Source organism: Epinephelus moara, chromosome 2, assembly GCF_006386435.1.
Source record: "Epinephelus moara isolate mb chromosome 2, YSFRI_EMoa_1.0, whole genome shotgun sequence".
Taxonomy (NCBI): Eukaryota; Metazoa; Chordata; class Actinopteri; order Perciformes; family Serranidae; genus Epinephelus; species Epinephelus moara.
Genome location: NC_065507.1, coordinates 15029994 through 15056803, shown reverse-complemented (window position 1 = coordinate 15056803; position 26810 = coordinate 15029994). Strand labels below are relative to the sequence as shown.

The following is a 26810-nucleotide window of genomic DNA, read 5'->3' as shown; positions in this document are numbered from 1 at the left end:
AGAATCTGTGCTAAAAAAAATATTTGCATTAATGACATAAAGTACATGTTATCTCCTCCATAAAAGCAGAAATGCAACGTTAATTTTCTTAGGTTTTTTACTGAGATTTGTATCAGCAGGTGAGATGAGGTCTGCAACTAACGATTATTTTCATTGTTAATTAATCTATTAATTATTTTCTCAATCACTTGATTAGTTGTTTGGTCTATAAAATGACCAAACTGTGAAAAAAGTCGATCAGTGTTTCCCAAAGCCCAAGACGATGTCCTCAAATGTCTTGTTTTGTCCACAACCCAAAGACGTTTAGTTGACTGTCAGAGAAGAGTAAAAAACCAGGAAATATTCACATTTAAACCTTTGAACCCTGAGCAAATGGGTGTGATTTCTTTCAAAAGCATGGGAAAAGAGGCAATGAGGAAATTTCCCATGAACTGCAATTTTTTTTTATTACATTCTAAAATTATGTTGAAGAAGAATTATAATTTTAAGCACTCTTCCAGGTCCTTGTTTATCTTCATTTTATTTTATTTTATACTCATTTTCTTGTTTTAAATTTTTTCTTTTTTGAGTCCTTTATTCTTTTGTTCATTGCCTTTTTCCTATGTTTTAAGAATACATAAAGCGAATTTGCTCAGGTTTCAAAGGGTAAAGAAGCTAGAATCACAAGAATTTTAACTTATTTCTTAAGAAATTACTCAAGCCATTTAATCGATTATCAGATTAGCTGGTGATCAATTTGATACACTACACAAAAACTGAAATGCAACACTTGTTTTTGCGCTCATTTGCTCTCAGGTTTGAGTAAAGATCTAAGACTTTTTTAATGCAGACAATAAAAATAGTTCTCTCAAATTTTGGTCACAAAAATGTGTTGGTGACCACATAGTCCATCCAACAGGTGTGGCATATCAAGATGCTGATTGAACAGCATCATTACTACACTTGGGATGACCACAATAAAAAGCCTCTCTAAAGTGTGCAGTCTGATCACACAACAATGCAACAGATGAGCTGCTTCCTGACAGTTCACGAATATGAATAATAACAAATTTGCGACCAAAATTTGGGTTTTTTATAGATTAAATTCTCTTAGATCAGGGATGGGCAACCTTTACTATTAAAAGCACCATTATTGGCTCTTTCTGGAGCCTAAAAACATATTTAAATAAAGGTAACAGCCTATTAAGTCTAAATTAGCCCATCAACATTACCAGTATGTCTACATGAGCATTCATGATGTGGGTATGGGAGGGCAGCCTGGCGACTTTGGGGACAATGGTCAACTTGTTCTTGTTATTCGTTTCTGTCTTTTTTTTATCATATTATTTTATGTCGATGTACTTGCAATTATTTTACTACCTTATTTGATTCTACCCCTGTGCCAACTACAACATTTGATCCCTTTCTCAGGATATTGTGCACAATTGTTAAATTGAAAGAAAAATAGTCTGAAATATAGATGTTGATTAAATGTGGAATCCATCTGCTCAATAAAAGATATTAAATACATAAATGAGCATTCATTAATATGATTTACTACAAGGTGGCTACTCTGCAGTGGGATATTTAGAATTATTAAGTACTTAAACTTTGCAGCATTGGTGGTGACAACAAATGAATCTGTCCACACATTATTACATCCTCTATTATACTCTGAGACATTTCCTTTTTTGGATTTAAAAATCCATAGCGAGTCCACAAAATTTAAGAGGAAAAGGCACCAGGTCATAGACGTATGATGCACATTTTAGTTGATGAAATGTTATAATATGTTTTAATTCCATGTATAGGCTACAGGTTTTTACAGTTGTAAAATGCAATAATCACTTTAGGCCTACAACAATGACACATTAAAGTCTGAATGTTAAAAAACAATGGTTAGTCATCTGCATATAATTTTATGTGGAAGCCACAGGGAGCCACCGGAGAGGGTCTAAATAGCTGCAGGTTGTTAAACCCTGTCTTAGAACTTTGACTTAAACCTGTGAAAAATGGAAGCACAAATAAGATGTTGTTCAGTGTAGTTGACACCCAGGTTAATTGATAAGTCATTGCAGCGTAATCAGTCAGTGATTGATATGTAATATTCAACTTTTCCAAGAATAAAAACAGAAAGCATCAGGTGAAAGGGCAGAGGCATAACTGTGTCATCTAAAAATAACTTGCTTCATCACCTCAGCCTCTTTACTAATTAAATTCACAATGACCGCTGCGTCTGATGTCACAAAAACCACAGTCACATCTGGGTCTGTATTAACGAGTTGAAATATTTATTTTTAAAAACTGAAAAAATAAAAACAAACCCACCAACATAGTTTTAGTATATCATACAAAGACACATTTCAATGTTGCTATGTGAGTATTTGTTTCTCTTTTACTACAGTGTGAGGCAGTTTGAAAGGCTGGCTGAGCTGGTATGACTACAGACACAGACCCGAGAGAGAGGAGACGGACAGAGAGAGGAGAGACAGACAGAGAGAGAGAGAGAGAGAGAGAGAGGTTAATAAAGAATATTTGGGCAAAAATACAACCAAACATCACTCAAGGTGCGTTCAATTAGTCTTTCCAGACACTTGAAATACTGTAAAAAGTAGATCTATCCTTCTGCGAATGGCATCGTTTTTGTTTTATAATCCAATTTCTAATGACATCGGCTCCCCAGGTGTAGAAGAGGTGACAGAACACAGCTAAAATCATTATTAAATACAAAGACCTGGACAGAAGAGTACTGCAAATAATACCTGCTGTTTGTTTTATTCTGCTTGGAGCAGCAGATGAGTGAGGAAATTATTTCAAAATCTGTCTAATAAAACATTTTTCTGTTTCTTTGTTGCACCCATCTGCTTCTGCAAGTGTCACAACTGCATTAGAAGAATTATTGGCACATACTATTTGACCAGCGTCTGTTAAATAAACCAGTGTCACAACTTTTTTATTATTCAGATACACAGCTGAAGCGGAGCGTCCAAACGAAGTATGTTAAGACACAGAAAGAGGCAAACGTGCCGTCCATCCAACAGAAAGAAGAAATAAGGTGTTTGATGTCTACTCGTCTCATGGTTTACACAAAGGCAAGATCAGGCTGCTCACAGAGTCCACTGGCAACAAGCGGAAAAGTCAGTCCATCAATCTCAGTAAGAAATTCAGTTAAACAACCACCTCTCTCTCCTGTGGCGTTCATGTGCACCATTTTGTATCCCTAATTCAATTAAACTGAATCCTTACTTGAACAGATTCAACAAAAGTAATGCTATTGAATGCTTTTAGACTTAAAGAAAGCAAAAGATTATTTCCAACAATAGAAGGCTTGTAGTTTATATACACAGCTACTTGGTCTTTAGGAAGCAATTGAAAACACAGCAGTCACCGAGTGGCTGCGTACTTCCGAGTCCTTTGTGGTCCTGGCAATGCAGACTGTTAGTGAGCGAAGGGTTTATAAAACAGTCAGTCCTGCAGGGTGTCTGAAGAGGCGAGATCAGGTGATAAACCAGGTAAAATATGTCACCGATAAAGGTTTGTGCAGCCTTAACAGTCCCAAAACTCATATTCAAGTTTGAGCAAAAAGACGTCAAACTTTTTTTTGTTTTAGGGTTTCCTTTTGTTGCTCCTTCTCTGAGTGAGCGGGCGTCACCGGGAACACGGCGGTCCTGCTGGCAGAGTCAGAACGTCCCCAGGAAGACGACGCTGTCAGCATGTGGATCACAGCTCCGCCTCCAAAGCTTCTGCGACAGATCAGTTGTAGTGCTGCTTGATCGCTTTGTAAAAAATACGCACCGATACGGGTTTTAAACTTTATTTAACGGCTTTACGTTTTTCTGTTGTTGCTGAGGAAGAAAAGTAGCAGACTCAAAAGTGTTGTTGCTTTATTCTATATAAAAAGAGGTCTTCCTCCCACTTACCCGCTTTCCTGCTTTTAACCAATAAAAAAGGGGGAAATGACAAAAAGGGCCCCGATTTCAGTGTTTGAACAGCGGGTTCTCTCTCATCAGTCCTACCCATGATGCACCGCTACCTCTGACGATGTAGCATGAGGTAGTTGGCAGTCTCAAAGCTCACAGGGAGAAGACTGTTGAGAGGAAATAAAAAACAACGGTGCTACTTTCCTTTCCTTTCCTGAAATGACTCCCCAGTTTGGAGCGGTTTGAAGAGTTTCCATGTGAGCATCTGTTAAAATAATAGTTAAAAAAAAAGGGGGGTCGGGTCGAGTTAACAGTCACGGTCGTTACAATGGTGGAGAGGTGAAAGGCAGAAAGTCCAGTGAACCAGCCGGTGAAGCCGTATGGACTTAATAAGGTGATAACTCACAGTGAGAAAAGAACAGGAAGAAACTAGGGGAGGAGTGTAAAGACGGACAAAGAGCAGCTCAGGCTCTAACAGCGTTATAAGCCCATAACACTTGTTTAAGTAGGAGAGCATGCACGCCATGTACGTTACACAGAGACATGAATTTGGGGGCTGAGGCAGGGCGACAACAGTCAATGATTCCCCCTCTTTGCTGCTCAGAGGTTGGCCCTTGTGCGGTGCTTCCTGGGATGTCTCGAGTAGAACTTGTGCTCGTAGCGTCTCCGCTGTGACACCGTTATTAAAAAGCGGGGAAGAAAAGGACAATAAATACACGATGAAACGGATCCACTTCACTTTGACTGCTTTTCATCAACACAGTCCTTTGGGGGAGAGGCTGGTGGGGGGTGGTGACGTCTGGCTGCGTGCCCCACCCTCCGCTCCTTACATCCATTTGTTCCTCCCTTTGATGCCCCCCTCGTCGCTGAGCCCTTGGTGCTGTCCCTGTATGGAAGCTTTTGGACACGGGTGGAGGGGCGGGTTTAGAAAAGAAGCACCTTTTAATTTGGCTTAGATAAAAAACAAACAAAACGAGAGAGAGAGAGAGAAGAAAACAAGGAAGAAAGAGTGAAAGTGTATAAATAGAAAGAGGCAGACAGAAGCCGGTCTTCTGGTGGAGGAGCGGGAGCGGGATGACGGGAGCAGCAGGTCTCAACCCGTACCTACAGAGAAGAAGGAGACAGACCAGTGTTAGACATTTTTACTACAATATTTTCAGGGTATATCTGTAGTATAGCGGCTATCCTCCGTCCGTACCCTCTTCCTGCTCGCCCCAGCCCTCCGCTACCCCCGCTAGCTCGTAATGTTTCTTCCTCAGCTCGCCCAGACGCTCTCGCTCCTTCTGCAGACGAGTCTCCAGCTCCAGAACCAGGACCTGAGGAAACAGACACAAGCAGAGGGCAACACGCCCGTCATTTCCCTGAAGCCATTTATTTTTGAAATCCTAAAATCCTAAACAGATCATAAATTCTTTTGAGTCACTTTCAGAAAACATAGGAAACAGTTAACATATTTTTTCTTGGGTATCACACAAGATACTTGATGAACACACTCCTCATTATTTTATCTCCTTCTCTATTGCCATCATAAGAGGCCACTTTGGATATATAATTAATATCTTTTACGACAAAACTGTCACCCAGTTAGCGCAGAGGTGCTGGTTATATGATTCTCTCCAGTTCCCCCTGTGCCTGTGGATGCTCTCTAAAGTTAAACACTCATTATTTACACAGGTTGTTAGTTAAGACTCCTAAAAATTTACTTCAAACAGAGGCACTCTGTGCATTAACAACAATGGGCCTTGTGTGTGTGAACTGGTCCAGACCTTTCCATGTTTTTCTTTCAGTGTCGGGGGAAGCAGAGCCACAACACACAGTGAAGTGTTCATATAGATTCAGCTTCTCAACAGACGAGGAAGAATGCACCTTCAGAGTCTAACTGAGCCAAACTCACATAGCATTAGTCCTAATAAACCATTACCTAATTTCTAAAGTGTGTTTTTCTCATGTTATGGGCTAAAGGACGGAGAGAATTTTCCTTTGTTCCAATGAAAGTCAGAAAACTTTCCTGAAGTGAAGGTACGTTTGCTTCTCTACTTAAGTTAAAACATGTCGGTGGCCTGTCAGCAAATAAGATGACATTCCCAGATGGTAGTGGCCGATGTTTTCTGTTGCGTCACATTCATTTTGCGCAGGCTAAAAAACAGGACTCAAGACTAACAGCATCCTGAGATCTTCCCCTGGACGCCCTCTGGATGAAACGACGCAGTAAACTCTGTATTGACACGTCAGGGGACGCACCTTACTTATTCCCTGATGATGCTACACTGTGAACAACAAATCCGTGTTTAAATTAGCAGGATGAGAGCTAGTTACGTTAGCTGTTAGCTGTTAGCAGCTGGCGGCCAGAAACAGCTGCTGATGGAGGCTGCATGAGTTGCATTATGATGCATTCAAGCTCTGTTTGGTTAAAAGAGTATGCTCATTCAAAGGTAAAGTAATAAAGGACTGACTGACTTCAAAACAGTTTAGTTATTTTTTAATAGTTAAGATTTCTTTAATTCTCTGGCACAAAAGGGGATAAATAACAACAAAAACAAAATAAACATCAACAACAAAACAACATTGGTATCAGTACCTGCCCATAATTTCACAACCAATGCATCCCTAATCTTTTGAGACTCACAAGCTTCAGCAATGTGGCTTATTAAGATTTTTTGCTGCATTGTGTTGCTTACCTGTGAGTCCATCTCTTGTCGTTTGATCTGAGTGAGAGTCATGCTGGAGAAGTCCATTGTATCTGGACACAAACAACAAATTATATTCAAACACCTGTTTCTTAAATCTCCCTCAAACTTCAAAACAAAATTATAACACTTGGACATTTTATATCATGATCACACAAATCTTAAAACAATCTAAACCTCCTAGTCACTGTGATCCTCTCACCTGTGTCTTCAATCTGGGACTTCCCAGACTTGGTTGAGGCCACGACAGCAGCAGTGGCCTGTGTGACGCCCCGGGACGCCTGCTGCAGGCGGTGCAGGTTGGCGCTGTCTTTGTCTGCTTTTACCTGGAGAGGGAGAACAGCGGCGGCACGAGAGACATGAGACCGGGGCTCAACTGTATCAGCTCAGCAAAACCCAAACAACAGACCGTGTAGCTCCTGAGAGAATGAAAACTATACTCACCTTGGAGGCCGCCACTAGCTGTGCTGTGCTGGCAGCTATTTCATGTGAACACACCATCAGCTCCTCAAACTTCCCTTTGCCCTGCACCACCAGGTCAGCAGCATCTCTGGAACGACACAGTGTTGAGGTTGAGACCAGTTTGTTCACAACACAGAGACAAAACACCTGATTCATGAATGACAACGTTTTCTTAACATACTCAACAGTGGGTAAATAACTGATATACAAATGATCATTTTGTGGTTAAAGTATTCCTTTAAAACCTCATTTACTGATTTGTTTGTTATATTTTTATTTCCTTGTCAGATTCACAGCACTTTATTCTGTGTCGTGAGTAGGAGACACTCAGAAGGAGGACTAATACTTACACCATGACCGTGGCGCCCCATCCCACTGCTTTGGAGGCAGAGATCAGGCCCTCAGTCCAGCGGGAGTTCTTGGCATAAAATTCCTTCATGGTGGCTGCCCCCTGGTGGACACAAGAGGAAGTGTTAAAATATATGTTTCATGACTCTTATTGTAAACTGTTAAAAATGATAATTGTAATTATCCATTGACATAGAAATGATCTTCTTGATTGATATATTAATCATTCAGTCAATAACATTTAGCAAAATAGTGACAAATATCCATCAGTTTCTCAGAGTCCGAGGCGGTTTATTTAAACTGTCTGCTCAGCAGTCCAAAATCAAAACATATTCAGTATACAGTAATTTAATACTAGAAAATGCAGCTCATTCTCACATAAGAGAAGCTAAAACCATCGGCTAATTGCTCCAGCTCTAGTCCAGAAACAGTATCATGAGTGTGTTCAGTTAGTTTCCAGAGTGGATTTGGTTGTTTCAACTTAGTTTTTACTTATTTTTTTAATATTTAGTTGTCGTTTAGTTTTAATTTAGTTTTAATAGTGTTAGATCTAGTTTGTTTTATTATATTATGGGCAGATTTTTTGGGGACAAGATATAAGAAGTGCAGAATATGTATTACAAAACAAACACAAAACTTTGTGAAGCAGCTGACTAGAAGTCATGTAGACATTCACGTCTCAATAAACATATGTAATACCGCCTCCTCAAGCTGGTGATGACAAATCTGACAACTAAAGACATTTTCTGTATATTTTTAAATTTCATTTTTAGTTAGTTTTATAAGTATAAAATATCATTTCAATGAGGCTTTTTTTTTAAAGTCTAATTTTTAATCTTATTTCAGTTAACTAAAAAGTTTTTTCGCACTTGGTTTTAGTTTAGTTTTAGTTCACTATAGTAACCTTGATCTGTGCGACATAGAGGAATCAATTACTGCTCTCTGCAATAAATACAACCAGTTTTTGTTGAGAGTGTGTCACTGCTTTATACTGTAAGGAGCACCTAATATTCTAGGTCTCAAGGTATTCTATCATAGTTGCATATTCTGTTTTTTTAATTAGAAAAAAATGAAACGGTACACATTTGTTGAACCATAAAATATATTTACATACAACAGAGCTCCTTAGTGAAAATGGTAATCAGCAATCAGGGTCCCAAAGATCTAGAATGACCTGCCCAACGAGATAAAGCTGCCTGTGTCAGTAGCCTCGTCTAAGTCTCTCCTAAAAATGTACTTCTATCGGAAAGCACATCCTTTGTCTGTCTGTTTTATTGCTTTCTTATTGATGTTATTTTCCATTTATTATCTTGATTTTAGGTTTGGCCTTCCTTATTTTATCTTTGACTAGGTGACATTTTACGACATTATTTGTTTTATTCTCCTTGTCTTTTAAATGTGTTTAGTTTCATTGTACAGCACTGTGTAGCTGTCATATAAATTAAGTTTAATATCATTATTATTACTATTATGAAAATGAGCATATGTGAATATGACAATTATCCAATACAGTTAAAAGACTGTAAAGCTTCATATTCTCATCGGTCAGTGTGGAGAAGTTGGAGGTTGAAATTAGAAAATGATGCTGAATATCTTGTGAGAAATCTGACCAACGCCTCTTTCTCACTGTCAGAATGATGAAGACAAAACTGCAGCGTGCAACTCCGCATCTGTAACTCACCCTGCCACTCTCCACGATGTCCCTTTGCAGATTTTTGGAAGACAGGACGAGCTGCTTGATGGCCTGCATCAGCTCTGTGCAGGAGGCCAAAATCCTGCAGGGGGCGACAGAGCAGAGGACACAAACATTGGAACTCTGAAACTCTTCAGCTGCTACCGATCTGTCTGTTTTATAGGAAGCAAAACACTGTGAAGTCTGTTCAGTGTTGTGTCTGCATATATCTTAATAAAACTTAGTCTAGTCCAGTCTGATCGGCTCCTGAGGGTTGTCGGTAAAAGAACGCATCATCCAACCTGAGACATTTTGAACCAGAAAGACACGAGCTTCTGCACTATTTAGAAACATCAGTTATTTTCCTCACAGCCTAGTTAACACATGACCAATGCACCACTGACCTAAATTCTAGTATTAGTATTTGTAGCAGCAGCAGTTGTTTGTTTCCTGTCATAATTATCTCTCACAGCAGCACCGCTGCAGCTTCTACATTAATAATTAAGTCAGGAGCCCAGAAAAGTTTAATTGGCTTCATTTGCACACAAAGAGAATATTTACACAGCCTGGATGAATTACAATGACAAGATACAAACCTGACTGCGACGACATGATCACTTTGATCAGTGTGAGACAGAATCTGGTGCTCCTGCATCCTTGAATGGTTTAGTGAAGATTTATGTGCATGCAACAAAACCGCTCTGATGGTTAAGTTTGGAGCAGCGAGCCAAGCTTCTGCTCAATAATGTAATCAAGAGATTTCTGAACTTCCTGCGGCTATTAGCAGCGCCGTATAAATAAACCCATTTGGTGTAAAACATCTACGATGTGTTAACAGTTTGTGGAGCTGCTCCAGCGAGAGAGGGAATACACACACTGAAGAAACTAATTTTGGGTTGGTATGGATGGAACAACAGCAGACACAAACATTACGTGCCACACTGACTTCACAGTTTGCGCAGGCTTTTGTGGCTGAACTGATGAAATTCTTCGCACGTCAGCCCTCAGTATGTGACCGTCTGCAGCTTCACTGAAACATCATGTGACTGTTGTGCTGCCTTGTTGAAAAGCACCTCTATTTCCTTTTCCTACTCGTTGCCTTTGTTGGCATTCATCACGTCTCGTGGTCAAACTCAGACTCTCACAAACAAATAATTGCAGGCTTGGCTTGCTGCATCTATCTATAGCAGGCGGGTCGCTTCCTCAATCTTCATATTTTTTTAGGCACTTTAATTTCTCTTTCACCCCAGTGAGGTTGTTGTTCTCGCCACTGATAGTTCAAGATATGGTTTCTTCTTTAATCTTAATACAACTTGCTGCTATCTCCATATTGTAAAGAGTACCAAGACAGTCCCTGCAGGATTTCGCCTGCTGTTTTTGATTGCTACGTCCTGTAGTGCCTGATTTCATGGCAGCTTTTCTAAAAAAAAAAAAAAAACGCGATGCATGATGCTGTTTATAGGTGTTTTTTGCAATGAAATTGAGGAGGCAAGTGAAAACTGCAAAAACTAGTTGTGATGCTGTCTCAAATTCAGAGCGCATTACTATGAGCATTCAGTATATATTTGTGACGGTAGGGAGGAGGCTGATCGCCGATTGACACATCACTAAAGGCCAGTCCCCATGAGAGGTTGTCCTCCTCCTCCCTCTGCCCGGACAGCACGAGCTAACACAGCACAATGTGATCGCATCACTACTCATCATATCTTGCTTCTTGGGAAGAGACCCCGCAGCAGAAGGATCTGACACTGAGCTGTTAATCTCAAACCGACACTAAAATGGTTCAACTGTTGTTAAACCTGTATATAACTGTTAGGTAACGTTAGCCACGTCGCTGTGTGTCTGTTACTCCAGGCATGGAGCTCCAGTCCTGCAGAAGTAGTCTCATGATAAAGAAAGAGAGAGGGGCTGAGCGAATCAATACACTGCGTGCAGCTCTACAACCAAGTGAGATTTCATCACTTTAAATAATCAAATTTGTTGTTTTTGCACAGAATTTAGGGGAATGGCTAAATTTGCATTGATTGTTGTGATTCCAACCTCGCGAAATCCTGTAGGAACTGGCAAGATAAAGCCAGTGTCAACAGGTATGAGACATTTCAATTCAAGATCATTTTTAACCAAATGAAAGACTGAGTTTTTGACAAATCATCTCTTTCTTATTCAATCATTGCAGGTCAGTATAAAGGTGAACAGTTTATATGTGGTCCCCTGCAGAGGTAGATTTTATGTAGAAATACTGTTATTAGAGTGAGTTAGGTTAATCTACATTTTTTCCAGCAGGCAAGTGCAGTTATAAAGGAAAAAGACAGCTCCAGGTTCAGAGGTAGGTTTAAAGAGGACTTTCACACAGAAGAGTTTAACTCATTTTGACAAAAAGGCAATTAAGGGTGCTTTCACACCTGCCCTGTTTGGTTCAGTTCAATCAAACTCGAGTTTATTTGCCCTCTAAGTGCAGTTCATTTGGGTAGGTGTGAACATACCAATTGCACTGGAATGCGCACCAAAACAACTGGACCTAGACCTGCTTGAAGAGGTGGTCTCAGTCCGGTTACAAATGAACTCTGGTGCGGTTCGTTTGTGGTGAGAACGTGTTCCGACCTCGATCCGAACCAACTGCAGTCACATGACACATTGTTTGGGTTAAACATGAGTCCTGGAGGATTATTAATGTGCGCCGCGCCTCGTTTTCAAACTGTATGGTTTGACTAAAATGAACAATGACAGCAATATAGTCCACGATGAGCAGCGCTAAAATCAACCTGCGTAGTTGTCCCTCCATTGTGACATTAGAAAGTGTCACATTTATCTTGCAAGTGTACTCTTCTTCAACGTTTTGTTTACTTGCTGGATTTTTCCCGCATGGAAATTCTGACCAATCAAGAGCAGCTTTCTCTCACAAGGCATTTGATCTGATCCGCTTGTAAATGCTGCCGTGAGAACATGAACCAACTCTAGGCAATTGTGCCCCTTTGTAACAAAATTAGTCCCTGATTCAGACCAAAGCAAGACAACTCTAGGTCTGAAAGCACCCTGAGACCTCACAAATTCAAATTTAAGACCATTAAATGACTTTTAAGGCCTAATGTTTATAGAAATTTTAAATGTAAGACTTGTAAGGACCTGCTCCAAAATCCACAGAAAGTAGAAAAGTTTGTGGGTCAGCTGTAGCTCTACAGGATAATTCTTGTGGGCGTAATGAGGCTGATGTTTTTGGTGAATTTAGTTCAAATCGTCTTGCACGCTCCTGAAACTCATTGAGATGCAAGAATCTTTAATTTTTTAGTTAATTTGAATTTTTTTATATTAAACTCTGTGTGTAAGTCTTTTCACCTTGGAGACAGTCTCTGATTATTGCGACAGTAAAAAGCGATTCCAGCTCTAATCTGCGCTTTACCTCTCGTTGACCTCCATCTTGATTCCTGTATCAACTGCTCGAGACTTGTTGAGCATTTCCTGTTGGGATCCACAGAGGCACAAGGGAGACAAAGAAAAGACACTTTGAAGTTAATACTGCTGGAGAGTGAAACAGGGGGCAATGTTTTCACACAGCCTACAAAGAGCCGCTCACTAACACACACAGCGAGCGCACTCTAATACACATCTTCTGCCAGATGACCATGACTAAACACACACACTTCACGCACCTCTATCCTGGCAGCTGCCGATTCCACAGCAGCGGAAGTGGCAGCCATTTCCTGCTCCACTAGATCTCCCAGCTCCCCCTGCTGCAGCTCCAAACCCCGAGGACGCAGTTTCTGAATGAAGACGGGACAAGAAAGACTGAGCTAACACATTTTTCATCAGTTTAAACTCATTCCTGATTTCACTCTGGGGATGCTCTGACCCATTTTATGTTCACACAGAGCAAACATGCATGTATGAAATATGGACCTCTGCTGCGGCAAAGATGGCCTCCAGAGCCGCCTTCAGCTTGCTGTTGTCTGCTGCACCCAGGCTGTCCTGCTGCTTCATCTGGCCCAGCAGAGCCAGAGCTTCAGCCCCGCACGCCTTCACACTCTCTGACAGGGCTGACGGGGATGGAGACAAGGACAAGGAGGATGCACGCCATTAAAATACGTAAACATACACAGAAAAAAACACCAAACAGCCTGGTTTCCTGATAGATATAACTTATAGATGCTCTTAAGTGTCAAAGCTAATATATTCCATGCTGTAAAAATCATTTACACTCCATTTTCTATGAAAATGCCATATTATTTCGTGTGTAAACTGTGATGTGTATCAGTGCCACTAGTGGATGCAGCTGCAGTGTTAATTATACCGACATCCCCTCAGGCAGAGTGTCAACTAACAGCTGAAACAGCCACTCTGATGGGAGGAAGAGGGAAACCAAAACTACCTCTACAGCAGCTGTTGGCCTTTTTTTTTAAAGATGCAGGACAGCCAGATGATTTGCATCAAAATGTACACTGGCTTTCAAATGCTGCATTCAAATGTCTTGGTAAAGTATGGGCAAATACAGGATGGTTTTAAGACGCTGCTTCAGTTTGACCCAGTTTCAATTCTTTGTTGTTTTTTTTCAGGAATAAGAGTTGTGGACGGAACTCAATTATATTTAGGCCTGTTTCGACTTGCCCAGGCTGCTAACATCTCCCGAGAAAGAGAAATCCTGCTCACATCACTCCTGAATGAGGTCAGCAACTTCCTTTCATCCAATCATGTTCTGGCTGCAACCTGTGACTTTCAAATCACAGGCCGTTCAAAAATAGACCAATGCCAAAAGATTATTTTCACACAAACATTAATGTACATCCCAGCTACAATAACGTTAAGTTAAACTGCCAAACCTCACTGTGCACATGTATCACATGAGGAGGTATTAAACACTTACAGACGTGTCACAGCATGTCAGGGCCGACTGACTCGCCCACAGATTATTATCAGGAGAGAAGTGGAGACTGCAATCTATTCATCTCTGTCTCGCACACACACACACACACTCATATACACAAACACTTACCATCAGCTTGCTCCACAGGCACCATGTGGGAGGTGGCACTACCCTGAACAATGGTGTCGCCCACCAGGTGACCACACTGGGTCACCACTCGTACCAGCCCAGAAACACCTACACCAACAAACAACGCACACATGCCTCAGTCAACATGTACATATATAAAACACTGGTCCCCACTTATATCACTTTTTATTTTGTGTCTTTTTTGTTAGACTTGGATCTTTGTTGGAGATTCAGCCTCTCCTCTTCTTTCTCTCTTGGTGTTTGTTTCATTCTCCTCTCTGTGTGAATGAGGTGCTTCAGTTTGGCTTCTTGTGTTTTTCTGTAGCCTGTCCCTTTTATAGGCTGTGATAAGGAGGTCGTATGGTTCAGGCTCTAACTGTCTGGCGACACCTGGAAACGTCTTGACATCCTCCTGGATCCATTTTCCTCATATATGTTCACATTCTATGCGTCACTTTCTCATATATATTGTCTATATTGTAACTATATTATGTTGGTCTCTTCCGGTAGAAGAGGGATCCCTCCTTAGCTCCTCTTCAGGATTTTTTCCCCCTGTTAACGGTTTGGTTGGGGAGTTTTTCCTTATCCAAACTGGTGGTTTAAGGATAGAATGTGTCGTATGCTGTACAGATTGTAAAGCCCTTTGAGGTATAAATTGTAATAATGGGCTATATAAATAAAACTGACTTGACTTCCTTATCACTGTGCTAAAGTTCTAGTGTGTAGGATTTAGTGGCACCTAGCTTCTGAAGTTGCAGATTGCAAACATCTGAAACTTCTCCCGTGTGCCAAGCATGTAGTAAAACTATAGTGGCTGATGAGAAAGTGCAAAAGCGTGAATGGCCCGCTCTACAGAGTGTTTGGTTTGTCTGTTCCGGGCTACTGTAGAACAACATTGCAGCCTCCATGGAAGAGGACCTGCTCTGTATGTAGATACTAACAGTTCATTTTAAGGTAACTAAGATAGCGATTCTTATTTTGAGGTGATAATAAACTATTGAAAACATAGTTATTATAATATATTCCATATCTGCCAATATATCTCCATAAATCCTACACACTGGACCTTTAAAGATAGGGGTGGGAATAACCTGAGGCTCCATGATACGATATTGTTATGATACATAAGTCATGATACAATATTATTGCCATTTTAAACGTGTTGTGATATGCTGAGTAGTGCAATAAAATATATTGTAATATATTGCAATTTATTACCATTTTTCAGTGGCAAATTATGTCTCCAAAGGAAAACTTTGTCAAAATCAAGTTTTATCAAATAAAGTAGTTAGTCTGTTCATCTCACCTCAGTCATTTTTTATTACAGCAAAAATGTATCAAATGGACTGAAAACGCAACTGCTTTTATTATTCTAGTAGACTACCACGTTTAATTTGTATTTGTAACATTAATAATTTATGCAATAAATAAATAAACATTTTTCGAAGAGCTCTATTTCCACTGTATGAAATTGCCTAGATGAGCAGCGCTGCTTCACCATCAGGAACAGACGCACAAGGGACTTCTGCTGGCCGAGTCAGCTACGTCCGGTGTAGCACTCTGTTAACTTGAATGGGGATAAAATGATTTCATGATGCAGCTTTTCTAGACTTTCCAAATGTTACTGAACTGAATGAACCAAATACTGATGTCGAAACAAGTCATTTCAAAGGGGTGGTGACTGATTGGTGGAGTGGCATTCTCGGAACCCATCGGCTGTATTCGGCGTCTGACTTCCAGCAGATGGCGATACAGCCTCTGGGGGCAGACCCCCGATTTTTTGGCATTCCGGTTTGATTTGGGCGGAGGAGGCGAATTTCCGTTTCCGACTTCCGTTTATATATAAGTAAATATGCTGAACCGTTGCGATGGATTCAGAGTTTGCAGTGACGCCAATTATGTTCCACCTCATTAGTTCACCGCACAGACCGTTTAACCTGGCAACAACTGCAGCCGGCTCAAACGTGATTGGTCAATATCACGTGGACTACAAACAGCCTACAACCGAAACCAGGGCTCTTCCGCTCTTCTTCTGGAGGCAAGATCTCCGGGGTTTGCCTACAGACTCTACATTCACTGAATGTACTGTAGAGTCTGTATATAGAGACTAGTGGAGTGGTGATTTACAGACATCTCTTTCACAATAGAAGTCTGAGGGAAAAAGTTTTGGGCCCAATAGCATCATGTGATGGACATGAACATTGTATTTCCATGTTTTGGCCACTGTAAAAATGGCTTCAAAGCCTGGCACACTTTCCAAGAACAGCGCCGCTTTCACTGTTGGGATTTGATCCATTCAGTCCAATAACATTTGTGCAGTCTGCTAGCATGATTAAATAGTTTTTATCCCCATTCAAGGTAAAGTTAACGGCATACTAAACCAGAAGTTCGCCGCTCAGCTGCTGTAAGTTCCTTGTGCGCTTGCTTTATGGGATGCTGAAGATCTGGATAATTTTATACCATGGAAATCAGGATTTTTGGCTTCATGTGCCACTGAGCAACTTTGATAAGACTGAATGGGGCTGCATCCAGTTCTCTTTGTACATCCACTGGCTTAAAAAACAGAGCTACATTTGATCAACCTTATTGTTCAATTAGAAATTACCATTTAAATTACACCTGCGTTTGTAATTCTCCTAACAGGCTCGCACAGACATCGCCTTGTGCCAGCTTTGGCTCTGCCTTTTCTCTGTTTTTATGATTCATGTTTTAAAGCCTCCACACGTCCTCACAGGTGTTTCCACTTATGCTGCCTGATTAGACCTCTTCTCAGGTCCGTCTGTACAGACTGTGCTTGATTGACACCTCTCTCTCGCACGTCTTAGTAATAATGCACCTGCCAGAGCACTTACATCATTATCATTTCTGTATTAGTGCAGAGAGTTTGGTGATATTACATCAGTTCCCTGCACAGTTTCCCCCGAGCTTCAGCTTGAGTTAATCAGCCAAAATAACTGAAAACACCTGTGTGGCCTTTAAAATGATATTTCTAAGGTGCAGTATTTAAGAAAATGTTGAGCTACAAAGGAATGATCAAAGGCAGCACAACATCAGTTAAAATGTCTAATTATGTATCTTATTACATGACTTTATTATGTAGCTTTGCATATGACGCATCCTTTACAAAGCTATCATCTTACCCGTGCTGTCAGCCAGGAAGGCCTCTCTGGCAGATTGGAGTCGGTCCATACAGTCCAAAGAGGCCTGACATCTGGATGCTAGGTAGTCTGCAGATATTTAAAAAAAGAGCTAAGACATAAATATGCAAACATGCACAAAAACATTCATACACACTCTAAATCACAGCAACTCTGACCTGCGGAGCTGGTGCAGCTGATGTGCGCCGGGTCGTCTATCTGAGCCAGTGAGTCCTGGATGATCTTCTCCGCTTCCTCCACAGCTCCCTGCAGGCTGGACCAGCGAGCTGCGACCAGCTGGCTCTCCAACTCCTGCTCCCTGCTCTCCTGTGGACATATTCACACACATACACGGACACCAGGCTTTATTAGAAATGCCCGAAGGTCCAAATGTGGAAACAAAGGATGTTCAGTGGCTCCCTGTAACATCTGCTTAATGTATTAGAGCTAATAACGAAAGTTAATTCAGAAAGATAATTGAGAAAATGACTTTTGTCCACCTTCTCATTGAGCTGATTCTGCAGGGCTTCTGCTGTCTTCACCCCGCTCTCCCTCTCAGTCGCCAGCGAGCACTGGACTCTCTCTAGCTCCTCCCCCCGGACAGTCAGCTCCGCCTCCACCTTCGACAAGGACTGCACGAGCTCCGCCTTCTCAGACTCCAGGGCGACCAGCTGGTTGCTGAGCACCTCACTCGACTGCATGGACGAAATAAAACACGGAGAGATAAATAAAAAAAAGGACGATGATTTCGAGGCACAATGAATCAGCAGGAAGACATGGTTAGGATAATATGTAGCTGTCAGGACATGTCAGGATGTGGTACAATGTGAGCGCTTTGATCGCACCATAAAAAATAAAATAAAAAAACTTTTTATCTGCAGCCACTGATTATAACAATATTGCCTCCATTTAAGTTTGCGGAGAGGCGTAGAGTCTCCAGAGAGGTTTGAGGTCAAGTTTACAATCAAACGAACACTGGGAAGCTGTGGTTGTGCAACTTGGCTGCATTACAACAATCATGAACTATGGCAACAGAGTGAAGAGTTACATCAGATCTTGTGAACTGTAAGTTTGTAAAATGACATTTTTTTTTTAACTATTTGCAAGCTAAATAATGAGGTGAGTGTGTGAAAATGTTCTGCAGGTCAGAAAACGTGTGAGACTTACAGCCTGAGTCCCAGCAGTCCGACAGAAAGCAAGAAATGTTGAGAGATGAAGGAGAAGCAGAGTTAAGAATATGGATGTAAACTGTGCAGCAGGAGCCTGTCAGAGCTGGGAGCATGTGACAAGAGCGATCAAACGTGGGCTGCGTGTGAAAAGAACTATGGAGATTAGGGAGATGGAGGATGAGGAGGAGGAGGAGGAGGACAGAAAGAGTGACAGGGTTGATAAGTAGTGGCTACAAAAGTAGGACGTCAGGAGTGGGAGGCAGAGAGGGCCGAGAGGCTGCGTGTGCAGAGAAACATCTGAAATTGGGGGCGGAGGGAGTCACGAGCAATCAGCGGGGTTGTGAGGGTTAATAGCTCGAATCCGTGGCTTATTGAACCGACACTCCCCTGATTGTGCCCTTCAAAATATTCCTGCAGATCAATTTTTGCTAACATGATTATACCGAGGCTAGAAACCCAGCGGCTGCATTTACACAGGCGGCTGTTTGAACAAGGTTTTACTGCTTCTGTGTTTTTATTCTGGTCTGTTCTTCTAAAGAGATGCCTGTTACAAACATCAACTTGTGCAGAGATGACAAACGCAGACCAACAGAGGATCTGCAGGAAGAAACTGCTGTGTTTCCCCGCACTGAGCACAGATTCACCGACGTCAAAGAAATACATTAGCATATCAATTCTGTCAGAAAATAAATGTGTTTGAGATTCTGCTGTGGGGAGGACAGTCGGTGACTAAGAGCGGAGATGACATAACAAATAAAAAACCTGAAATGGAGGAAGTGACAGACGTCTTACAGATGAAAGACACAAAGTGCAAAAGCAACAAAAGGTGAAAAAAATGTGAAAATGTTATTATTATGGTGGAGCATTTCACTGTGGAGCAAGCACTCATTCACTGAGGCTCAAGAGAGTTTCAAATTCCACCAACGCAGTCAGGATCCAGGATCTGCTGTCATCACTTGTTGTCATGATTTAAGCCATATCCACACTAATATGTTGTTGTTTTAAAGTGCTGTTTTAAAATGAAAACGACATGTGTACACACAAGAGTTTCAGAATTAATCTCCATCTATTCTAACATGTCTGAAAACGCTGATTGCATGACCATTCATTTATACTGACATGCCAGTCTAAACAGGAAGATTGTCTGCTCTGGTTGCTAAGTTTCAGAAAACACGATGGTGATGGCGAAAAGTGAGACTAGAAATTTCTTTACTTGGATCTGTGACGAGGTGGAACGGTTACTGAAAGTTACATGAGTATAAACAGAACAGACTGTGAGTCGCTACAAAGCAAATATGCCGACATATTAAAGTGGTACCGGGAGCTTTAATCAACACCTGAGGGAGTCATGGTGATGGGAAGAGAGTGCTGACACAAGAAGGATGAAAAGGGATGTAGACCTAGCTACAATGTTTTAGCTTGACACATCATGACAGATAACACCTTTCAAAAGTCTCCATTTCCACTCATCTAAACTAAAGCCCCTTTTACACTGCCAGACTTTCGGCGAATGTTGGGCCGTTTTGCTGGCAGGCTGCGAGCGTTTAGACACACAGAGCCGGATTGGCGAGTTGATCTGAGGTGCCCAATTTTCCGCCTCGTAGGGTAGACATATTGGCAGAACCCTTTTAGTTTAAACAGGAGGGGCTGTTGATGACTAGTGGGAGGAACTGTTGATGACGCGGCACGTGTGAGCCACTGGCGGTGGATAAACAGGAAACAGCTGATGGTAGGAATGAGCAGCTAGTAGCAAGAGGGAAACGCAAACCTGACAGACACTGTAAAGATGAGCAACTGGGGAGACAAGGAATTGCGCGCCCTCCTTGCCCTCGCAAACGAAGAGGCCATTAACCCCAGATGACGGGGACGGTGAAGGACGGGCCAACTTACGAGAGAATCGCCTAAGAACTGACCAGCCGCGGCTTCCCTCCCACGTCACTGGTTACGTCACACGCTGAGCTACACGTTTTGTTACGTGCTCACGCCCCCCACTGCCCCGAAAAAGGCACATTCTGTATAAACAAAAGTAGGCAGGCGGCATTTTGCCGCAATCCCAGATTTTGTTTTTATACTGCCAATGCTGAACGAAGACTGACTGGACTGTTGCAGTGTTGTTATTGCAACAATTAACGCAAATTCAGCCAATCTCAATGAATTCTGCGCAACCTTTAGGATTCAACGACAGAGTTGGGCTATTTTGGTGTCAGTGTGAGATTGTTGGGACCGTATAATGGCTCTGGGACGGATGTTAGCTGCTCCTACTGTGTTAGCTCGTGCTAACCGGAGAGAGAGCAGGAGGAAAGCGACTTATAGAGACAGTCCTTCAGCACTGCAATGAATGACAGCAAGCAGCTTTGAAAGGCTGCAACAATCCCCAAAACAGCCTGTAAAATCCAGCAGGGACTGAACAACAGTTGTGTGTTTTAAAACAAAAAGACATTAGTGTGGATGTAGCCAATGAGAACAGCCGGATCCAGGATACAGGACGGTATATACAACAGCCTGGGCTGAACCATTCCTGTTTAAGATGGTCAGCTTTCTGAAAACAAGTCAGCTGATTCATTATGTCAACATTTCACCCACACAGGAAGCAAAGATGTTACCAGAGCTACACAAGTGAAAGGCGAGTGAGATCATCCAATAATTGATGACTAGAGTAAGAGCGTGTGACACCAGCAGCCCATTTTTAGATTTCCTCCAGACTGTGCTCCATTAGGACCCGCCAGGTCTGTTAGTCAGGGTGAAAAATTTCATCTCATTAATCATTGCACGCTTTCTTGTAGCAGCTGCTATTATCTTTTTAAATTGGGACCGTTATAAATGAGTTGAGTAACTTCTGAAAGCAACTTTGGAGATCTAGTTAGTAGATTCAATCTAATCATGAGAGTCACAAGCTGAGGGGAGGGGTGACCTGTTGTGACGAGGCCATGGTGGTCTTCAGGGAGTCCAGCTCCGTCCTGCTGGACATCAGCTCTCTCTGGAGCTCCTGAAGCTGCTCCAGCTGTTCGCACTCCTGAGAAAGAGAAGACAAAATCTCACTTTAGAACATCTACAACAGTAAAACTTTTAATTGAAAGTTTCTACAGAAGTTTGAGCTCTGTTCAGGTCGAAAAAAACAAACCAAAAATACAATTTCTCAGCACTTTCTTTTGTTTTGGGTAATTTTGTAGCCAATTGATTTCACTGTGGGCCCCCAAAATTTAATCCAAACACTGAGCTAAACTTAGTGTGTGTTTTTAAATCCATCTGGTACTCACCTGTCTGTCTGCAACCTCCTGAGCGGCCTTCACCTTCTCCTGCATCTCTCTCCTCACTGCCTCCACTTCGTCCTGTGCTGCCCGAGCCACCGTCATCTGCCGGGTCACCTCTGCGTTCTACACACACACATACACACAACGGACATGGGACACAGGTGCAGGCACACAGAGAAACACACCAAAATAATCAGGCCAGGCTGGATCTTCAGCTTGGGGGATATAAAGAGGACAGCAGGAGGACAGGACTTAATTTAACTTTGAAGTTTTTTTTAGAAGAAGACAAGGACACAGAGGAGGATTTGACTGAACCTGAAGAAGTTAAGACTCGTCTCTCTCACCTTCCTCAGCAGGTCCGCGTGACTCTGAACCAGCTCTGAGTACTTCTCCTTCAGTTTGGTGTAGCGCTGCTCGTTGGCCTGAGCTTTTTCTTGTTAGAAACACACGAGAGAGAGAGAGAGAGAGACATACACAGTTATCTTCTACTATCTGTCTTCGACTTTCCACCTTGCTTTCGCTTTGACTTACTGTTAGAAATCAAAGATCCAACTGTTTGTGAATTAATCCCAGACTTTGTTTTTTTCCTGGTCTTATTTTGATCAGTGTGTGAGCAAATTCCTCTCATAGCCACAGCATTCAAAAGGGTACTTCGCTGATTTTCAACTAGCTTTATATCAAAACAATGTGGGTAGTGTGTGTTAATAAAATGTAGTCTGAGTGGGTGGAGGTTCGCTGCATAGATCAGCCTCTCATTGGGCGGAACAAGCCATCCGCCCTACCACCTCCGGTTGTCATAGTTGACAAATGTCCTTTACTAACTTTTGCGGTGTTTGATCTTGCAGGGATGTAGCCATTTTTCTGCCATGGTTTGCGTCCTGTAGGCGATATTTTTGTGGCCGTGTTACACCAAAACCTGTTTCCCCCCGGCAATATTTTTGCAAGCGCACCATTGCTGTGGCACCGCCAAGAATGACTGTGATTGGTTGAAAGAAATAAAAAAAGCCGGGCCGCTTTTTTTCTCCAATGTTAAAGTGAGAGTCGGCCCAGCCAGACCTTTCTTTTCTTGAGAAAGGTCTGGTGAGCGAGACTAATAAAATGTGGTAAACTTCCCTCCATCTAACCAGCGCCTAGATATCCCTCCTCACACCCCTGCGAGACTCCGCCAGATGCCGTAATTTGGGTCATTTGTCAGAGTTTCACTGGCTCTCAGGACGTTGCTTGAACAAAAGGCTGTACTTTTGCATTTTCGTATTGCCCGCCACTCTTACCACCACTGCGAACACCTTTCTCTTTCTCAAACATTTTAGTGCCATGTTTGGCTGTGATAGCTAGAGTTGCACAAGCTGGGGCACTCATAGTCTGTAACGTTTGTTGTCACTTAAAGTAATTGCAACATCGGTGGGATTTGTTGGACTAACCAGAATAAAGGCGAGAAAGCTTAAATGATTCTAAACTATTTTGAAATCTCTCTGAATCATAAATCATCTCTAAACCGATAATAATGTGATATCATGACCAAAGAGGTCTTACTCTCGATCTCCGTCAGGCTCCGCTGCTCCTTCTCCGTGTCCTCTCGGACCCTCCGCAGGTCATCAAGCTCTGCTTTCAGGAACTCGCTCTCCCCTACGGCCTGCAGCCTCAGGTGGCTCTGCTCAGCAAGCTCCGCCTCCAGCTCATTGACACGCCCTCTCAGCGCCTGACACAAGCGACCACTCTGGAGAGGTACAGAGAAAGATGAAAATAAATTTCACACTTGTTTCTGGGAGTCCTTTATAGATAGATTTTTTGTGCGTGAGACATGACACGACAAGTGGTTCCTCTCCTCTTTACCTCCAGTCTGAAAGACTCCAGCTCGTCTTTGAGGGCCTGGATCTCCCTCGTCAGCTGTTCAATCAGACGGTCTCTGACAGGTACAGACAAAATATCAATCAGTCAGTTTGCATGCATTTTACTATACGTAATATTTTACTCAGTCAAACCAAAGATCCATATTTGTGGTGGGAAATTTGTGATCAGTTGAGTCACAAAACGCAATGATTAAGTTTGTCTATGTAAATGTGACAATAATAAGTTAGCTTCTTGTCAAATGTTTAATGATTCTGACAGCTATAATCACACACACATAAACGTAATGTGACATTTTTAAGGCCTTACTTGTCGTCCTTCCTCATGCCGTTCTGACTGTTGAAGTTGAAGGGGTCTATAGCAGCCGAGGTGCCGAACAGGTCGTCAAACTTGGTCTCCAGAGCAGCCTGTGTGTTTAAAACAAGCAGCTTTTAAAAGATAAAACTCATAAAACCTCTCATAATATCAAAATTTTATAAAACTCACATTGGCACTTTAACCTGGGTTTTTTATTTCGAGTTTCTTTTTCTTTCCTAAATACAGTTATTATGAAACAAACTCTTTACCTATTGGAGTTTGTACATAAAATCAATTTCTATAGTTTCATGTCTTCCAATTTAATTCTCCATCAAACGTTACCATTTTTTTGTTACGTTAAACGTTACCAGTTTTGCAACTGGATTGTGCTTCTAAAATGCCACCATTACCTCATTATTTACCACGTTTAAACAAATATTTTTGTCGACAGCCAGCTCTGTGAGAGTCAATATAATTATCACCACGACACGCCAGCATGAACACAAACCAGATGTTTAGAGTAGTCTCACCAAGAATCTGAAAAACATGTGGTTTCACAGAGGAGTGTATCCATGCCTGCACTGCTGGCAGGTTATTTCTCTGCTTTAGCTCCCTCAGTTTACCACGTTGCATCTGTTCCCTCCCGACGACCCCGACACAAACAGCGTACTTTTTAAATATTTGATCGCTGATTACATCAGCACCACATGTGTCACGTCTACAAATCAGACAGATGCATTTAAGAAGATACCATTCAGGGATACTTGTCTTGTTTACTTACCGGCAGCACGGGGACGTCTGTGTCCACCAGGTCGTCTGTCTCCACCACGTGCTCCGACTCAGGGGACGACGACTCGGCAGGGATCACGACCACGGGGCTGATGTGCTCCGACAGAGCTGAAGCACGCAGGAAGTTTGGAGGGTTCTGCAATAAAAAAGCACAGTTTTATTCACTATGTTGTTTTTTGTTAGCTTCTAAAAGGCTTTTGCAGAATGCATGATGCAGGTAGATGTATCCCAAAATGTGTTTACCCCCTGAATATCTAAAAATAGTCGATATTTTTCCCACTGAGTGCTACATAAGACCGGTACCTGGTGCCTACATTCAACACAGATTCCTTCAAATGAATTCACCTGAATCTCCATGAAAGTCAGTTAGTTGTTTGACTTGTGTCAGAGTTTTAGTGTCATAACTAGGGCTGGGCAATATAGACAGAAATTCATAACTTGGTATTTACAGGCTGACTGGCAATATACGATACTTATCTCCGTATCTTCTACAAAATGAGCTACATGTTTTCAGTTGCGAGTCAAAGTTACATTTGAGATGTCACAATAAGTTTTATATAACAGACAGTGATCAAAATAAAATGCAAAGACAGATTTTATTCCTGTTTGAAGATATACAGCTGCACAACATGTGGATGAAAAATAATATGAAATGAATAGCAGGGCTGTACGATAACGTTTTTACACACAACACTGGAGCTACAGAGGTTTAAAGGTTTGCAGCACAGGACACAAAACTATAAGATGACTATAAAAGTATCAAGTAGGTCTAATTGTTTTTCATGACCTTTCAAATGAATCTAGTACTGGAAGATGATTTCAATCTTTTTATTTATCTAGGCTATTAATCTCATTTATGCACAGAGCATTTTGTCCTCGTTATATACATCTCATATATGAAACGTCTGTGTTGTCGCTGCATTTTTTAAACATCGCCTGCATCCAAGCGCTGTCTCCATGTCACACAATAGACTACAACTACCAAGAAGAACAGCAACGCGCTATGATCCACCTCACACACAAAGTAGCAGTGCAGCCTGGATTGCACGTGCGCTGCGGTAAGTTCATTCATCTCACAGACTGATTTAGCGTAGCTTGCGCAACATATAGACCGATGTCACACTGTAGACTCATTATCAGACAGATTAAACAGAGGAGCAGCTCTGTGTCTCTCTGAGTGTTGCTGGAGAAACTGTGAGTGAGTGAGTGAGTGAGTGAGTGAGTGGGGCGGAGCTGTGGGGAGAGTGTGAGAGAGGAGAGACACACACTGGTATATGTTATGTAACCTATATCAATATAAACGGTGTTGTCTAAATCTATATCTTGCTTGAAATATATTGATAGAGTGAAGGAGTGCAGCTAAGATAATGTGCAGGGCATGTCTTTGTCATTTCATGTCAGTAATGGGCATGAAGCAAATTTAGGACAGAGTGAAACCTGAAAGTACACGTTGTGAGAGCAACCTACATGCTTCTCATTTCCATTTATATCATATGTAGCAGGGCATATATGCTGTAGCATAAATAAGATATCATCATGAATATGCTGTAACAACTTGTGTATAAAGATGAATCAAAAGGCAGATCTTTTTAATGGGGAGTTAATTAACTACTGGTGAACAGAGACTTGAAATAGCCAGGTGAACTTGAGGCCTAGGTGTGGCTCAAATGTGCAAAAATGTCCGACTCAGTGAGAGGCGGTCCTCACCTCAGGCAACTGTGGGATCTGAATCAGCCTCTTAAAATACTGCAAGTTACTGGAGCGATAGAACAGACTCTTTAACCTGAAAGAGAGGGAGAGAGAGATGAGGACAGACGGAGGAGCAGACAGGAAATCAGAGAGAGAGAGAGAGTCACTGTAAATTCATTCAACACGGCACTTAGAGCTCAGTGGTCGGGGTCACACTCAGTCAGGGAGCAGAGTGAAAGCGTGACCGGCTGGGTTTGTGCGAGGGCAAGTGGAGTTCATACTTCTTAAACTGTTCCTGGAAGCGATCTCTGTGGCCCTGGAGAGTGTCTGCTGGAAGGCCTGCAAGCACACACAAACACAAACACGTCAGCGCCCAGGCACCAAAAACTCTTCAGGTATTCTGCATAAACACACGCACACACACATAAATATATAAAGACTGAGTGCACACATGGAGGATGGGATTTTGTGCATGAATGTATCAAAGCCGAGAGGTGAAAGACTTCAAATCTCCAAAACATCTTCTTTTCAGAAACAGAGAAAAGGCTTGTTGAGAGAGAATTTGATGCATTTTTAAG

At 41.9% G+C, this 26810-nt stretch overlaps 1 protein-coding gene across 2 annotated transcripts in view; it reads right to left on the bottom strand.

Moving 5' to 3' along the window:
• Positions 1 to 2247: 2247 nt before the first annotated feature.
• Positions 2248 to 26810, bottom strand: part of hip1 (huntingtin interacting protein 1) — a 73687-nt gene continuing 49124 nt past the window's right edge. For both annotated transcript variants that reach the window (XM_050062269.1, XM_050062278.1), the window contains exons 9-31: positions 26514 to 26571; positions 26251 to 26326; positions 24536 to 24679; positions 23767 to 23864; positions 23443 to 23515; positions 23143 to 23326; positions 21954 to 22042; positions 21616 to 21732; positions 21270 to 21371; positions 17690 to 17884; positions 17369 to 17516; positions 17193 to 17279; positions 14053 to 14160; positions 12963 to 13099; positions 12716 to 12826; positions 12466 to 12524; positions 9078 to 9171; positions 7399 to 7499; positions 7031 to 7136; positions 6789 to 6912; positions 6578 to 6639; positions 5098 to 5215; positions 2248 to 5003 (exon numbers count right to left, since the gene is read on the bottom strand). In XM_050062269.1, coding sequence (XP_049918226.1) covers positions 4993 to 5003; positions 5098 to 5215; positions 6578 to 6639; positions 6789 to 6912; positions 7031 to 7136; positions 7399 to 7499; positions 9078 to 9171; positions 12466 to 12524; positions 12716 to 12826; positions 12963 to 13099; positions 14053 to 14160; positions 17193 to 17279; positions 17369 to 17516; positions 17690 to 17884; positions 21270 to 21371; positions 21616 to 21732; positions 21954 to 22042; positions 23143 to 23326; positions 23443 to 23515; positions 23767 to 23864; positions 24536 to 24679; positions 26251 to 26326; positions 26514 to 26571 — 2402 coding nt within the window. In that variant the 3' untranslated portion in view covers positions 2248 to 4992. The remainder of the gene's footprint in view (positions 5004 to 5097; positions 5216 to 6577; positions 6640 to 6788; positions 6913 to 7030; positions 7137 to 7398; positions 7500 to 9077; positions 9172 to 12465; positions 12525 to 12715; positions 12827 to 12962; positions 13100 to 14052; positions 14161 to 17192; positions 17280 to 17368; positions 17517 to 17689; positions 17885 to 21269; positions 21372 to 21615; positions 21733 to 21953; positions 22043 to 23142; positions 23327 to 23442; positions 23516 to 23766; positions 23865 to 24535; positions 24680 to 26250; positions 26327 to 26513; positions 26572 to 26810) is intronic.